Source organism: Taeniopygia guttata, chromosome 4 (assembly GCF_048771995.1).
Source record: "Taeniopygia guttata chromosome 4, bTaeGut7.mat, whole genome shotgun sequence".
Classification (NCBI taxonomy): domain Eukaryota; kingdom Metazoa; phylum Chordata; class Aves; order Passeriformes; family Estrildidae; genus Taeniopygia; species Taeniopygia guttata.
Genome location: NC_133028.1, coordinates 37,550,120 through 37,568,028, shown reverse-complemented (window position 1 = coordinate 37,568,028; position 17,909 = coordinate 37,550,120). Strand labels below are relative to the sequence as shown.

Here is a 17,909-nt window from a genome sequence, read left to right as displayed (position 1 = left end):
TACATAATGATGGTTTGGATCCTGTGGGGAGCTCTGAGGCTCTTGTGCTCTTCTGTCTCAAGAGTACATCTACTGCACTTTCATTGTTGCCAAGGAACAAATTTTAGTAAAAAATGCAAGACAGTATCTAGAAGACCTTGAGCTAAGAGCAAATGCCAGTGTAAAAAATGATTTCAAATCTGAGAGCAGATATAATGGATACTGGCAGAAGGGACAGAGATCTGTAACATCTCTTTGGAGCTATAATTTCTTCAATCCACTCTGGAACATGTGACTCTCAATAGGTTGCAATCTGGCAGAAACCACGTTGCCCACACATTGCTTTTATTTCTGGAAACTATGTGATAAAGTCTCTAGATTAAACCAACTGTCTACATGTTTACTTCTTCCTTTCACTGAGTTTTAACAGAAATTATGTGCTTGAAAAAGTGCTTTTGGATAGGTTTTTTTTTCCCTGGGACTAAAATCTCACAAGAGTTTAATGAGGTGAAAGTACTTCCTTAACAGAGACAGTAAGGGAGAATTGACTCTGTTACACATTATGCTCTACAACTCTATAGAAACCAAACATGTGTATTGATTGTTTCAGTGTTAATACATGTGTCAGAGTTGTGGGGTATTTTTAAAGCATACGTGTTTTCCAGGGATTTTCTGTGTCTTTTCTGAGGGAGATACTTCTTTTCTGATTATAGTATTATTTCACTTGAGATATGAAAATTCAGTAGGTTAATTTATTTATACAGTGTATAAATAGAATCTGTATGGTTACAGATTATTTATCAATTATTACAAAAAGTATTTCTCCTCATAAATCCAAAAATATTAAGGGTCTTTTCCAACCTAAATGATTCTAATTTTTTCTTTCTACAAGATTTTAAGGTACACAAGGAAGCTATTGATTTTAAACTATTCTTAGTAGAAAAAGGCAATTATTTTATTTATTATAATGAAATTAATGTTGTTAAAAAAAATTTAAAATCTGTTACCATAAAATGGTATAGAAAGGGAATGGCTTAAGTTCTCTGAATTTCTGAGTAGTAAGCACACAGAACTTTGTGCCACTTCCAGGCCTAACGTTGCTTCTGCTGGAATTCCAGATAGTGGCAGTCTGCTGAAACATGAGTTCAGTTACCAAATATAGATGAGTGGGGTACGAATTTCATAGTCACAGCGGACGGATGTAACGCACAGGCCACAGTCCTCTCGACTAAGGACCAGGCAAGCTTCAGTGAAGAGCTGGAGCAACTTTAAGCCTATTCAGATAGAGAAGGAGAAAAACAACTTTATCTACTATTAATTATACTTGAACTCTTCATATTTGCCTGCTCATTGTAAGATCTGTTTTATATTTTCTGCTAAATGTAATTGTTGTGTTTGTGGAGTAATTTTGCAGGATTTCAAAATTCAGAGAAAAACTTTGTGCCTTTTTTGTTTTAAAAAATCTTACTAGATACATTTCATCCTTCATATGATTCTTTTGAAGAGATAGGTCATGTTAAGTAATAATTAGGTCATGTTAAGTCATAATTTCCTATTTGGCAGGTTCTGCAAATTCAGGGTGTTTATATTTTTCTTGAAATTAGTCCTTTATTTTTCTGTTTTTCCATATTTTACTATATATCTCTACAAAACCTTAATTTGATTAGTTACTCTATTTTTTTCTGAGATTGTTGTAATCCAGTACATTTCAAATTTAATATTCACCATATGATTCTTTAGAGCATCTGTATTGGGATTTGAATAAGTATTTAATCTGCATGATAAAAAAAATATGGTTTTACTTGGGCATAATTTCTAAATATATACAAATAGGACCCCATAAATAATCTGTATGTAATAATGTTTATCTGCATGCAACATTGTAATTTATGCTTGTGTCTTTAAATGATACAGTATATGGCTTTGCATGTTACCTAATGAGTAATGATGATGAAAACTGTTATAAATATGTTGTAGTCTAACTTGGAGAAGCTAGAAATAGCATTCAAAATTTCTAATTATGATCTTTTAAGCTACTTGATAGGTTAGTGATACTTCACCTCTAGTTCACTGTAATTACAAGTTGCTCTAAAAGAATAGTGAGTTTATGTATTACAGTATGGCTGAAGAACATCTTTCTCCTGGAAGCTTCCATTCAGCTCCCTAAAGCTAGACATATGAATCCATTTTCAGGACCCTTCTCACCAAGAAGGCTTATCAGCATTAGAAATTATCAATAGACCAGCACATTTAAATCCATCAACTTTATCTAAATATTCAGGTGTAGACTGATTCAGCTAAATTTAGACACCAGGCTTTGAAAATTACAATATATGTAGCCATAATATTTTTCTAATGACAAAGCTGAGTATTGGGAAGAAATATGTTAATTCATAATAAACTAATTTTAATCATCATGTTGGGTGGCTAACAATAAGTAAGATTGTCCTCCTACCCATGAAACAGCCCATTGAAACATTAGAGCAGCTCAGTGCTGGAAGTCAGGGAAGTTTATCTGAGTATGTAATGTGTCATTTTGAGATGTGAACAAGCTAGGAACCACTGTGTGTCAGATTTAAATAAAGATATCATTTGAAGCACAGATATTTACATGTTGTCTAACCAGCACCTTTGTTCATTTGAATACAAAGTTTTAAAAAATAACTAAGATTGGAGAGGCAGAAACTCTGCAGTTTTAACCCTTATTTCCCTGGCATTCATCCAGTTTATGCCTGAACAGCTGAGCCTCTAGACCAACTGTTTGCTGGGCTTCTCAGATTCTTTCTTTAAAGCTGCTATGTGGTAGTCAGTTATACTGTATATACTTTTATAGATTTTGTTGACAAGAGATTGGCATGGCTGCTAAATTTGTTGCCCTGCAAACACAGATAACAGGAAAGGAAAACGTAATCCTAGCAAATAATAAACTTATCACTGAATTCTATAAAAACATTTCTCAAACCCTAAATAACCCTAAATGCTTTGGGTTTCTTAGACTTCTCTTTTATGCGTTGAGTTGTGATCTGTTGGCAAGACAAACAGGCATATCAAGAGATACATATGCTAAGCCAAGAATTCCAATAATCTATCAGTCATGTAATGACTACATGCTGGGTAAGCCCTGGTTTAGTGACTACAGGTAATTGGAGCCTGCACAAGCTGATGTAAAATACATCCGAGTGCATCGCGTGATTGTCAAGCCATTTCTCCACTATCAGTAGAGAATTAAAGAAAATAATTTTTTTTAATCTTATGTAAAATTTTTTTCTTGTAGAAATTGTCATTAGAATAAGAGAATTTTTCAGGGTAATTAAAACCACTGATGTTCAACTCAATTAAATGCTCTGCAGAAGCAATAATTATGTTTCTGATCTCATCAGCCACAATCTAATGACCAGTTAGACAAATACATTTCAGCAAGGAGATTTTCAGGCCAGTCCTTCCCTTGGGGAAAGTGTGGTTTCCCTGATGTCTTGTTTCTTGCTGACTTTAAAGAGAATGCTCAACCTACTTCTGAAGTCATGTTGGGAAATTGAAGAGGTATAAATGCTTCTCTACTTTGTGAAACCGGTACAAAATATACATTATACACTTCCATTGAGGAGGATGATATATAGGTCGTGAAATCTATTTCTTCAGTGCTTTACTTCTAGCATATGGTAGCTTGATATTTCATTTTTCAGTGTTGAGGAAAGTGCTACTAAATTGGTAACAAGTTAAAAATGTTAGCACAATAAGTAAAATAATATTGAACACATTATCAAAATTAAATGGAAAGGATAACTTGGAATTTCTAATCCAAATATCCTCATGTGTAGTCTCATAACGGTTTCAAGTCGAACACTTTTCTCAGAACTTGATGGTTTAATGTCTGGGAGGCAATGTTATGTGAAAGAGAAAAGTAAAAATATTGTCAAAACCTTCATAAGGCTAAAACCAGAAAAAAAAAAAAGAAGCATAATAGAATTGATGTAAAATAACTAATCAGATGTGAAATTACATCAATTTGAATTATCAATATGGATACATATTGATCCAGTGGAATTGAGATTATGCTAGGCAATATACAGGCAAAGGATGTCTTCATACTTCTGAGGGAAGTTTCATGAGGAAAATTACTCCTAAATGCTCTCATTTCCACCTAGACAATTTGCAGTCCTGGGTCATTGTAACAGAAAACAAGGTTTATGGTATGTCATACACCATTATGTTCTGCTTCTCTAACAGCTTTGTGTCTAGCTTATGGGAAGTTGAATATAACTTTTTCGTTAAGGAATGGTTCTTGTGTCTTCCAGGATGCAAGACAGAAGCTGTGGCCGGCCATTGTCTCTTTCTTTAATGCTGAAGGAGACTTACTCTCCAGAAATAAGTGACAGTAAAGGATATCCCGAAAATATGTCAGAAGCTTCATCTTACCATGACTTTTTCTGTGATTCCCTGTCAGACACACAGAATGGTGAATTTTCAAATGAACTTTCTGCCTTCCTTACCCAAGAGGAGATAAGTAAGAGCCTTGACATAGCTAGAGAAGCCATTGCCAATTCCATGGAGGAAGATGAAAACACAGCACCAGACTTCACTCATTATCTCAACACCCCTCTTTCTAGCCCTTCAGAAGAACCTTCTTTCAGGGACACCAACCTGCATGAGCAAGAGACTTTACAGGCACCTCAAACAAGCAGTTGGACTTCATCTGCTGCAAGTCCTGTTCTCGCAAGGAATCAGAAAGAGCAATCCACCGCACCTCAGGCAGAGGATAGTTTTGTCACAGTTTCCAGGAGACAAGCAAGCACCTCACCTTTTCTACCTGCTAGTCCCAGCTTTGTCAGAAGCCTGAAATATTCAGACAAAGGTGGTCCATGTATGCCTAAGATGAGCCCGAACTCTGAATCGACATCACAGGGAGAAGCTCCTTTCAGGAACAAGCTGTGTGACAAAGCTGCCACATTCATAGAGGAGTTATCATCTATATTTAGACAGGCAGCGAAGACAAGAGGCCGTAGTCCCGATGGAGACTCTTCTTCTCCAGACAGTGGATACCTGTCACCTAATAAGAAACAACCAGCTTTAAGTACCTTGGTGAACCAGGAATTTGACAAACCACATCAAGAGACTGAGCCTGAGGAAAAATTACCTGGAATTCATCTGAATGGAGAACACTATTCTGGAAGGGGGAGCATCATGGAGAGCAAAATGGTCCTGTGCCGTCCCTTCATCAACATGGAAGAGCATGAACTTTCACCACCTCTATTCACGCAGAAGCTCCGGAGCCAGGAAGTTGCCGAAGGAAACAAAGTATTGCTGGAGTGCAGAGTTGCTGGCAACCCAGTCCCTGATGTCAGGTAAGTGCTAGGCCACCAGATAGTGTCACCTGATTGTGGAAGATCCTAAGGACAGGTATGACAGTGACCTGCTTAGAGGCAGTCACATAAGGGCAGTCAATCGTGCAATTTTACAAAGCACAAAGAATAACACATGTTAATGTCCTTATTTCACTAGAATGTTTCACTCTGTTTGCTTATGAAATTAACATCTGCTTGATTTAAGAGCCACGTGGCAAAATTAGAAACAGAATTGGCTCTAGCAACATTCTATGTGATTGTAACTTCACCAATCCAGGTAAAAGAGACAACTTGCTCCTAAAGAGCATATCTCAAGAAGATGATACAGGGTTTTTTGCTGATTAATTAGAATGTCTCCAAAATTCATGTCAACTGTTTTTCTGAATTTTAACTTGGGCAGAATCATAAAATAAGAAGGCTTTTAATGACTGAAGGAAATATGTAGTAAGAAACATTGCTGACATAATAGTTGATTATTGTAAAATCAAGTATACTTTTAAGTAATCACATCAGTATAAATTAATTTGTAAAATCTGTCTTGTTTCCCTTTTGACACACATAATTGTGCTGTGTTAGAAGTCTGTAGATACAGCCATTACTGCATTGTGGCAAATATGATTCATGGTAACTTTTCTGGCTCTTGCAAAGCTCCCTGACAGTCAAATTAATACACTTTCATTGTCCATTCTCAAATTGATTTTATTTAATAATTATTAATAATTCTCCATCTGGCAACTTAAAGAAGACATATCAGTCACTAATAAAAATTGCTTTTTCAAAGTTTCCACTAAAAACAAATTTCCCCCTTCGTCTCTGTTTCATTATGGACTTTCAAGAGACGGCCGCTGCACCTCAAACACTGCTCATTTCAGAAGTCAAGGCACTTCTTTTGCGTGTCCTCTCTGTAGTGACACCGGCTTGGCTGAAGAGGTCACTCACACACAGCACGGGCGGCACAGAGCCCTCAAGCGAGCGCTGCTGTGGAGCCAAGAGAGCCAAAACCAAGGCTCGCTCAGGGCTTTAGAAACAGCAAACACTTGAGTGATGTTTGGATGAGACTCCAAAGTCTGAATCTTGGGGAAAGGAGGGGTTCTTTCCAGATGAGAAAACATGCAGAAAAATATGTAGTGGATTTTTATCTATAAAAGCATTACTGAGAACTTCTGAACAGTTTCATAGTATCATCTAGGCACATCATTGTCCCTCTTTCTGGATAAGAAAAGGAGTTTTATGGTGTATCCTATATCTATCCAGTAAATAGTTAATTTGCTGCAGTGGAAAAAGACAAGCATATTTAAAACCACCCACATATTGCAGAGCAAGGGAAGAAGGTCTGTGCTACTTTCAGAAGTATTTTCTGTAAATGGGAATTTTACATGGTTTAAAAATAAAGCAAAACACCAATGATAAAATAATAGGTGACCAATCTCTTGTATTTTGGTAATGAAAATAATCCAGTTTTCTAAAGCACTTTACTTAGGCAATTTTTTCATTAGACTGGGTTTCTGGTTTGTAATATATGTGGAAAACAATCTTCAGACCATAATCATATGAATTCAAAATATTTACAGTTCTCTGAAGTAACTGGCCAGAAAAAGAAATGTGTAAAAGACATTAAGCTTTTTGTGAAGATTTCTGAATAGGTAGAAAGTAGAAATGGATATTAGGAAGGTATTGCATTGTGTTACCAAAAGCAGAGCTATGGAACAAGCTGAACAGTTACCTGGTATGAGAAGTGTAAGAGTGAGCCATTTGGCACATGCAAAATCTGCTCAACAGGAGATGCAGAAAAGGGCATGAGCCAGGGCTGCCATAGTCTGTACATCTGCATGTAACAATACAAGCTGTAGAAACCAAGCTCCAGCTCTTCTGGTTTTTCCCAGAAAACCCAGTTTCAATAACACAGCCACTGTAAAGGCTGTTTTTTGAACTCTGTGTGATAAGTGTGATTAAAGTAAAAAACACTTAGGATTTTTGTGGATTTTTTTCAGGGTTTTTTTTTGCCTCAGCTGGAAAGAAAACTGGAAGTCACATTTCCTAAAGTCATAAGGAAGTAACAATAGTTTAATGGTGACAAGAAACTCACTAAGTTCTTATTTTGCCAGGTACTCAAAAAGATGTCCAGTGTAATAATGAATACAGCTGATATTTAGGCTGCATCAAGCACTGGCAGCTATGAAATCATCCAATTGACACCAGAGCAAAAGACCTTCAAAAGAAGCCCTTCAAAAGAAACATAGGCTTTTCTGATCTTTTAGCATGTTACTGCTTTTCTATGCCTCATATTTTATCCTGGACCCAAGTAATCCTCATAACTGGCTTTCTTCCCTTTTCATAGCTTTTTGTAGCTAAACTTTCTAAGTCCTCAACCTATACAAAGTTGAGCTAGAATCCTTATTTATCCTGCTACTTTTCTTATGAGGATAGAGATAACAATGTTGCCGAATCTTAGTATAATTGAAGAAAACATCCAATGTAGTGTAAGGACATGGTATATATTTGAAGGTTATTTGACTAGGAAAGCCTCTTAAATTTTAAGTTCCTTAGATGTTCATAGCCATACACAGCTGAAAGTAAAACAGTAAGTGTTATAGTTTGAGCGACAAAACTTTACCAAAGCAGCTTTGTACATCAAATAGAAAAATAGTATATTTTGATAGAACTTATAACTAGAATCTTAGTGTTAAAATCCAAAAGAAAATAATCTGTTACATTTCAAGAATCATTAATTTTTTTTTATAAAGTTCAATTTATAACTTACTAGTTCTATTAGCAGAAGATCAGATTTCTTAAAATTAATATTTTGTCACTGGTCAGAAGAATTCTTACATTTCTGAGCAACCCAGATTCCAGCCTAAGACCTAGGAAGGTACAGAGTGATTTGAAAAGTTCTAGGATATCTGCCTTCTAAAACATGTAAAATATAAGTTGAAACAAAATTTCTCTTACTCTCAAAACTAATCTATCAGTCAGTAGTTGTCCTTCAAAGTGCATCAGCAATGCTGTGTTTAAATACTCATATTAGCCTTGAGCTAGCTGAAGCAAATCCCAGGTGGGTGTAACTTAGACCTCTTCAGCATTTGCCTCACTACCTGAACATTTAATTGCTTCAGAGGTCTGCCTGGAGCTGTAAGCCATGATTAAAGTATTTTCTGAGGTCTACCCTGAGCTGTAAACTGGGATTAAAATATTTACAGATATTCACCCAGCTTCTGTGGCATAAGAGGTATTGAAATTTTTGTGCAAAATATATTTTTTCCTTTTACCACAGCAAATGGATGCAAAAAAATAATCCAAATCAAAGTTAAAAGTAAGGCACTTTCCACATACTACATAACAAGAACAGGGTTTCTTTTCTTTAAGTAATTTGCTCTCATTATAATAATTTTCTTCTCATAAATGCTGTTTGTCTAGATTTGACTGTAACAAATATGCAAAATCCCCACCTAGAAATATTACTTGCATGTAACCTAGAACTGTTTTTAGAAAATAAAGAAACAAATGCAAAGTACAATACTTAAATTTATAATAAAACCAAATTATGTTGACTTCTACTGATTCAAAATCTTACCTAGTTTTACAGTCTTTAAAAGCTTTGAAGACTAAAAACACGCAATAAACTGTGGCACCACCATAGTCCCATCAGGCAGAGATGCAAAGAAAATTGAACATCAGATTAATTCATGCTTAACACAAATCTACATAGCTGTCTAAAAACCCAAGTGTACAGGACAACAGTGATTAAACTACCTACACAGCAACTGGTAGTTTTAAGTCTTGGAAATTTGTTAGTTTTAAGTCTTGGTAAGAGGTGTCCCAGTTGTAGTTTCTGCTTCTTTGCTGGACTTGATTTGAGGTAGGAACATCTGTGGTTTAGAGATAGAATTTCGTTTTATTTCTTGAAGTCTCTTATGAGGTAGGTTTTGTAGTTATAGTAAAACACCAGCGCCTTGGTGGAAGATAGAGATGTTCTACTAATTCTATAATGGCAAGGCTTTAGTGCTACTTATTTTTATCAAATGTGAATAGTTATTTATGTATGTGTGGTAATGGGACATACTTGACTAGGTGTCCTTACTTAAAAAAAAAAACCTGGTTCATGAGTGTGTTCCTTGCTTTCTTGTAGAAACTCTTTGTTAGTCATCTTCAAAATGGTTGTGTTGCTTTTTTATTTGTAGAATCTTAACTATTTATGCGAGATTTTAGAATTAGATTGTGCAGGTCCTGCTTTTAAAATATTCTCATTAGTTTATATACATACTTGTGTTATTCAAGATGGAAATTTTAGTGAAGATATTTTATGATGAACTTGTTTAAAATATTTCCTAATTCCATTCTTGTTTACTTGCCCCAGACCAAAATTTGCTTCTGAACAATGAAATGCTTAATGTGTCTTAAAACAGATTTTAGTAGATTACAAGCATTATGGTAGCTACAGTGATTGCAAAAATAATTTATAAAAGATAAAAAAGATGCGGATATATTCTGTTTGGGAGGAGAGGGCTCTTGTGACTTGAAAATCAGTAACAGCTATATATATTATTCTTATACAATAAAAAATCAGGTCCTGTATTAGCTTTGAGGTGATTCTTACCTGAGTCCCAAGATGCAATATTTTGCAGTTAGAATTGATCTAAAATACTTCCACAATTTATGCAATTGTTTCTGCTCCATTATTTCAGTGTTGTTATAATTCTTTATTAATATCTAGAACAGTGCAACAAGAAATAGTGGTTTATTTATTATGTAATCTTTTGTAAATAATAAGTATCTCCAGAATATCTTGCATTTATTTCCTAAGGGTGATAATTCATGAAGTTAGTTGTCAAATTGCTCACAAATATAAACATTTTTCTTATATTCTCTCCATAGTTTTCTCTATTAAAATATTTTCCCAATAAGCATACTTTTAAACAGAAATCTCCCATAGTCCTCCACTAATCTTTCCAGAGCAGAATCCTGCTAATCTGTCTTCTTACTAGCCTTTTGCAAACAGAGGGTGCTTGTTAAGAATGGAAGAATATTCTTGTACCTAAGGAATTTCTTGGGTCAAAATGTGCTGTTTGCATATTTGGATGTTTTTCTGTGCATAGAGGGAGCATTGACAACCCTCTGAAAGTGTTAACAGCATTCTTATTGCTGAGATTAAATAGAAAAATGTTTTTAGTCATTTTAATCTGGCAGTACACCCATTTAAGAAATCTGCTCAGCAGTAATATGTTGTCATTTAGTATATCAGTTATACTCAAATGAAGATAAAATATCTTCAATATCATGCCCTTTCATATCAATATGAAAATTATATGTCACATCCTCAATATTTTTCTGTCACTATAATTTTTTTTTATTTCTCTTTATCAAAACTACTTTTGTTGGGTTTTTTTCCTCTTTTCTTTCTTCTTTGATTTACAAGTCAAAATAATAGCTGTTTGCAGTTGACCTCATTGATCTCATTATTCTTTTAGCTCTTCTTCCCTTCTCATTTATTTACTTTTATACTCTTTGTTTATTGGACCGTGCCATGCTATTCTTGCATCGTTTGTTTCTTTGCTTTTGATGATTTTCAGGTAAGGCCTGGCCATCTCCAGGCGTCCCTGGAGTTTGAATTTTCTTTCAGAGCAGATCAGGAATGTAATATTGAAAGTCACCTCAGTGACCTGTGAAACTGCTCCTTAATTCTGCTTGTTTTAGAACAGTGCTCTGGACCAGTGGGCTTTGCTGGGGAATCAAGAGGCAATAGTCCAGCACAAATGGTAAAGCTATTGCAGTGGCTGCCTGTAGGGATTCCTGGCCTGCAGGTATGAGGTGGATAGCCTGCATCTTTCAGATATTTCCTTTCCCATTCTCCATTCATTTTGTGGCAATAAGAGGCCATACCCCCAGGATTTTCTGCATCTGGGGAAAACACACAGTGGGGTTAAGACCTGTGTAGGTCATGTACCCACCTGCTTTAAAAACAGTGTGGCCAATCGGAGCAACGCTAGTAGTGCATCAGTTTTCTTAACTTGTAAGTAATAGTTCTTTTACTTCAGAACCACTTGGAAAGAAGATTTGCCATGGTGCTCCTTAAGAACAGCATTTGGGAGACTCTGGTATATGATTGGTTGCAGAGCTTAGTGCTGTCTGGGTGTAGCCAGGTAGTTACTCTATAGGAATGACTGGTTATTGCCTTGCTCAGTCTGTTCATGGGGGTATGGCACCTAACCCAGTGTATGTACCCATATGCACTGCTGGCCAAGATGTTTTTCCAAGTAGGAAGAGGGATTAGGATTGCTTTGTGGATGTACCACAAGATATTGATTTCTGACATGGTGGTGTCAAGGGCAATGAGGGTCATTAGGGATTGTACATTCAGTACTGTTCACCTGGCCTGGTCTTGTCCGACACTCTGGGTATTCATCAGTAATTATACCCAGCCTATAGGAGGAACAGAGGAGGATTTTCCATAGCCTTCCAGTCCCTTCTCCTCCTTCAGGTCTGCTATAAAAGATTTTGAAAATTTTGTATTCTCTTTAGATGTTCATAAAACCATCTTTCACTAAATTGTTATCTCAACCCATAGGCTCTACTTTTGTCCCTCCCTCACCAGAAGGAGCAGGGGAAAGGGGAGTGGCTTATTTAGAGTTTCGTTTCCTCCTAGAGTTAACCCACAATGATAACCAAATGTTTTGTTTGAAAGGGTGGAGTTTTTTTTTCCTTGCTTGCCTAACATAGAGTACAGTATTTAAAATAGGTACCTGGAAAGCACATCTCTTTCCTGTATGAAATGATCTTTACAAAGTTCAGATTGTGATAACAGGATAATTTATAGAGGACTTACAAAATAAACAAATTGCTAGAAAACAGGCAGAGCAATCCACTGATGTTACACAATGAATATTCAAAAATCTAAAAGATGTGTGGATGTGGTTGGGAAGGTGGTCTATGGGAACACAAACTCTTTACTTGTTGGGTTTTGTAAAAGCCCCAAGGAAGAACTGTAGATTCTAGAAACTGGGGTTATTCTTATGTTTCGTTTATTTGTTGTCTCTCTAGAACAGTTTTGACTACATCTTTGTTATACAGGCTCTGTGTATCACCAGGCTCTCTTTCTTTGCAGCTGTCATTTTTCATGAATATGGAAATAGGTCTTGTAAATTTTGGGATTTGAAAGTTTCGTGCTTTTGTTTTGGTTTTTGTGTGTGGTTTTTTTTTCATCCTGAAAATTGGAAAAATAAAGCCTGTGAGATGCATGAAGATGAGTGCTGCAAGAGGCAGTTTTAAAAACAAAGGGATAGTTATTGGAACTGGAATTACTCTCTTAAACTGGAATTAGGAAGAGAATTCCAGCTCAGGTACTTTATTTTTCTCTGTTTGTGAGTGCCAATGTCTCTGGTTTAGTTTTTCTGATTGCATTACTGAAACTTTAAAAACATTTCAGTTCACTTCTTTATTCTTTTATTATTTTTCTGCCTCTCATTAAAAGAATGCAGATCTAAAGTTCCTTGCTAATTCTCCCAAAATAAATAACATATGGACTAATATTTATAAAATGTCTCAAAGATTAGATGAAAATGTTATCAAAATATTTGATGGATAACATGAAAAGCTTAAAACTAAAGTAATAAAAATTATGCTGCCATCTACATAGTAGAAAAAATATAAAGGACTTTTGCTTTGTATTTACATAGGAATTGGATGAGACTTGGATGAACTTTAAAATAATGTGGCACCGCACGTCTTCAGAAAGCTCTTTCAATACACAAGTTTTTGTCCATGTTAAACATTTTTAGTTTAAAAACAAAGTTTAATTGAAGTAGTTTTAAAATACAGATTTTCCACAAAAGTGGGGCTGAAACAGTGCCAGAGGCAGAATTCCAAGAGGCTGCTTTTTCTTCATGTTTCAGAATTTATTTGTATAATCTTATATGCTGTCTCAGGGCCTTTCCAGTATTGTGCAAATCATCAACTGCCAAGTCTGACAGTGAGGAAATACGTCAGCAATCTGCTTGTCATGGACTAATTGAAAGTGACCTGTGAAAATTAAAACTAAATGTAGAGGCTAAGTAGAACAGAGGCAGGAATGAACCTACATTATTTAGGCATATTTTACTTGTACTGAAAGAAAAAAAAAGAGTAGTGAGGCTTTTCCCAGAGAAGTGTTTGAAGTAAGTAATTCTGCATCATTACTTATGTTCATTACTTGTGTTCAACAGGTATGAAGTGCCATTCCAAATCCCATTTAAAATATCATGCTTAATACACTTTGACATGTTTGCTTCTTTGCCTAAAGGCAGTACCACATCTTGGGTTGGTTTAACCCTCTTAAGGGAAATTATAGCAGTTACTTAATGTTACTTAAACAGGACATATCTTTTTAAAGCACAATACATTGCTTTATAAATATAAATCAAGTAAATATGAATATAACTTTGAAACTTGATGCTTTAAAAATTCTTTCTAATAAAAACCTGTCATGTCTGAAATATACTCTGTAAATGCATTCTTGGCAATGCGAAAACTACCTTTAAAGATATGGATAATGAAATAGAACAAATAGGACTTCTCTGCAAACATTCATAGCTGATGACTGAAAATATTAAACTTCAGTTTGGGCTCTAAGCTGGCAGGGCTTTGAGGGAAGTAGGAAAGGCTATGAACAAAAAGCTTATAATAGAACAAATATAGAAGAAAAATTGTTAAACAGCAGTAAATAATGACCTTATTTTATTAGTTCTAGGACCCATCTGGAAAGTGTGTTTTTTTTCTAACAAATGTTATAGTTTGATAGGGCTCTATTAAGTGGGCTGGAAATGTGGTTCATTTACTAGTAAATGCACTTGCCTTTCCAGCCCATGCTCTGGTAAAAGGAGTAAAAGAAATTCCCTTGTCCTCCTCTTCCCTGTAACATAGGAAAAGAAACAAGGCATGGAATCATAGGATATCCTGAGTTGCAAGGGACCCAGTAGGATCATCCAAGTTCAAGTCCTCATAGCATCCATATCTCCTTTTCTGACCAAAATTATATAAAGAAAGCAGGAAAGTTAAGGAGTTAGCTATGGAGGGTTTTATACCTTGTACAATTTTGCTCACATTTTGAGGTGTGCGGTGGGGGAAGAACATCAAGTAGACATTTTATGTTGTCATGAGTTAAACATGTCTGCATGTTTAAGGGATAAAAGTGAAGATTAAAACATTATTTGGGATTTTTACACTTTGGGATATTTAAAAATGATGTAGTTATGTAATGAGGAGATAGAATTTCCTTTGAGATAGTAGAATGAACAAAATTTGGAAGATTAGCTTTGTACAGAATAAATCTTCACTAAGATATTGTTTCCTTAGAGATTTAAGTGTTTCTTAGCTTTTGTGGTCAAGAAAAACTTTCACATGTATTAATTTAAGAAATGTACTTTATTTCTGTTTCTGTGGCTCTGTAAGTTGCCTTATCTGAGGTGACTCACAAAAGGGGATCTGATCAGTAGGAATAGGAAAAAATTGCAAACAGATGAAACACTGAGAGACTTGTTTAAGTATTCAAAATTTGAATCAATACCCATATGATATCTTTCCATAATCAGGAAATTAGCATACTTCTTTAATAAGTAGCTAATCTGGATAGAGAAAATGTGCAGTTTTATTAAATAAATCAAGAGGAATAATTCAACTAGATAATTTCACCTGTATTTGCAAGGGGAAAGTAGCAGAAGGGCCAAAGGCCTGTACAGAAGTATCTCATCTGATGTACTGAATTACTGCATGTTCAAACTGTTTGTTACTGACCTGTCTCCAAGAACCTTACTGCCTACAAGTACTGTGCAACCAGTTGGTGTGATACTACTCAGCATAGATGAGTAGACATTTTAGGACTGGGAGTAGTGAGAACTTGAATAGGTCTGACTTCTTGTGGGAAAGGGAAAAAAGTTAAAATGCCTGGGGACTGGAGGTAATTAACAGATAAAATGACTCCTAAAATACTGAGTTCTCTTTTTTTCAGCTGCCTGCAGGTCAAAACAGGGACTAGGAGATTTAGGATTAGATTCAGGATAGAGTTTAGGAGACTAAAATTTTTCTGCAACAAATCTGTTAGGAAGACATATCTGTTATGTTTCCTTTAGTCTAATGCTAACATGCTGCTTCAAATCAAAGTGATTCATTGTTTAATGTTATTAATATTATGTACTTGCAATTCATGCATACATTAGCATTATAAAAATAGCTTACTTCGCAGTTATGCAGTGCCTTTCACGTGAGCATTTCAGTGTTTTATAAAATCAGTTTGTATAATATGTGAACAGCTTTTCTTTATCTTTACCTATCTGATAAAGTCGTGCTTTTCAGGTTGCCAAGGGAAAAAGTTTAGACAAATAGAATCCATCTCTCATTTATAGTACAACTGATGGGCACCTATTGTGAACTGTGAACTCTTTTAATATCACAGAGAATGTGAGCACATTGATCTTAGAGGAAATTATTCAATCTAGACTACTGGTTCCCCATTTTCAAGTGAAATTAAGAGAATTTATCCTAATCTTTGTAAAAACCAAATTCAGTTCTGTTTTTTGGGAAAGGCCCATATTCAGGCAATTTTTATGGGACGTGTTATGAATCTCCTATGAACTTGAGTGAATTTACTTTTCCAACTGAAACACATTACCTGATAAATCTGTTATTGACTGTTTTGTGCAGAGCCTTGCCAGATCCCCTTACCCTCCACCATCAATGAAACTAGCAGTTGCAGTAATCTCAGTAGACCTAAGTATGTTTCTTTTTCTTTCTTTTCTTTTTTTTTTTTTTAATATTAATCTTACTAATCTTAACATTTGCAGTAGGGATTATTACAACCTGAAACCTGACTCAGTGTTGTAATAGGGTTTATACAGCTGCAATAACAAACATGGGACAAACAAAAGCATAGCAGTCTAGAAACAGAAGTCCTCACCTAAGTTAAAGTTCTGTTTACACCCAGTTTACATGGTGTTCTATTAAGTTTGCTTTTCCAGTCCACAGGAGTTTTGAGAAACAAGCTGAAGGCAAAACCATTGTTCTGTAAATAAGGTGCCCTCTGCTCCTCAAGAATTGTAGGACTAATACCAAGGTATGTAGATTAGAACAATTTATCCAAATTAACTGCAATTCAAAGTGAAATGTCTGATTTTTTTACTGAAATATGCATAGTGATGGCTGGCAACACTGGCAGCTATCTGTGCTTATCCATGCAATAGCTTCATTAGATAAGGAACGTCAGAGACTAAATAAGCAACTCATGATTCCTTAGAAAGGCTCTCCAACACAGCTAATAAAGATTCTTGGAATGCAAATGTCTGACAGTGGGAGATATGAGAAACCACAGGCCCTATGTGTGGCTCTCCCCATATATGACTAAGGCATTCTGTGAATTGGCAGTGCAAGAAAACTACACTGCATGCAGATGAAATGAAAGAACTGAAGAAACAGACACTGCTTTAGAATGCTAGAGAGAGGCCTAAGGCACAGCCTTTGCTGGAACTTTTTCCTTGCTAGTACAATCTGATTTTGACATCTCTTTTAGGACACCCACTGCTATCATCAAAAATCCTACCTCCTGCTCACAAGTGATGAAGCTGAGGTTACTGGGAGCAGATTTAGAAGGAATACTACAATCTGACTCCTTTTCTGCCAGTGACATTGTCTTTCAATAGAAATATCCTTTACTTATTTCTACTAAATAAACCACAAGTAGAACATTATAAGAAGATACATAAGCATAGAACAGAACAGATAAAATTCCTAGTGTTTTACTGTACACTTTTTGTCTATATTACTAGTGGAGTATTCTGGTTTTGAAATTGATTTTAGTAATTTACAAAAAAAAAAAAAAAAAGAGATACTTTTTATGTGGAAAAGCATTTAGTACTACTATCTGTGACTATCTTTTTTTGTTTTCCTAAAACCTGTACTTCAAGTAACAGCAATTTCTATTCTCAGAAGGTCAATTATCTCAGAGATATTAAGTGCCTTCATAACCCTGTATGTCTGTCTACCAAGAGTCTTTCTCTCCCAGCTTTTTCCTTTAGCTATTCAGAAAATCTTCACTTTCACAGTATAAAATAGTTCATGCATAGGATCCGGTATCTAGGGATAATTTCTTCCTCAGATTAGGTCTGGTTTTCAAATATAATTTGAAGATCGAAGCAGGCTATGGAAACTCAGCTGCAGGTGTCTTGATTAGAATGAGGAAGCTCCATCATGTGTTGCAAGGTATTTTACTAAGATGCTAATTCTGCTCCTGCTAGAATACAATTAAGACTTTAAGTAGTTGTACATCTACTTTAGCTTCTTGCTGTCTTTTTGTATCTTTTTAACTGCCTCAGCTGAGCTAGTACATTTAGATATATCGAACGTAGGCTGTCCTCCATTTCCAAAGAGTGATGCAGATTTTTCTTGTCTTCCCACAAATAGAACAAGTCCGCCCTCAATATGAAGTTCTTGATATGTGAAATGTGTTAAGACTTTCATCAAAATGCTGTTCTGTTGTTCTTTAGAAGAACTCTGTTTCTTTTAGTTGCTTCTTAAGTTTTCAACCTTTGAATTCTTTCTTGATTGCTGTTTGGTGAGTAGTGCACAGGG

The 17,909-nt window shown here is 35.4% G+C and overlaps 1 protein-coding gene across 11 annotated transcripts in view; it reads left to right on the top strand.

The window, feature by feature from the left end:
• Nucleotides 1-17,909, top strand: part of PALLD (palladin, cytoskeletal associated protein) — a 189,836-nt gene that overhangs the window by 1,719 nt on the left and 170,208 nt on the right. For 7 of the 11 annotated variants that reach the window (XM_012573473.5, XM_012573475.5, XM_002186714.7 and 4 more), the window contains exon 2: nucleotides 4,275-5,321. In XM_012573473.5, the coding sequence (XP_012428927.5) occupies nucleotides 4,276-5,321 (1,046 nt within the window). In that variant the 5' untranslated portion in view covers nucleotide 4,275. Of the gene's footprint in view, nucleotides 1-1,120; nucleotides 1,332-4,274; nucleotides 5,322-17,909 lie in introns of those variants that run through there. The other 4 variants (XM_072928412.1, XM_012573474.5, XM_072928415.1 and 1 more) reach the window with 4 other exon arrangements.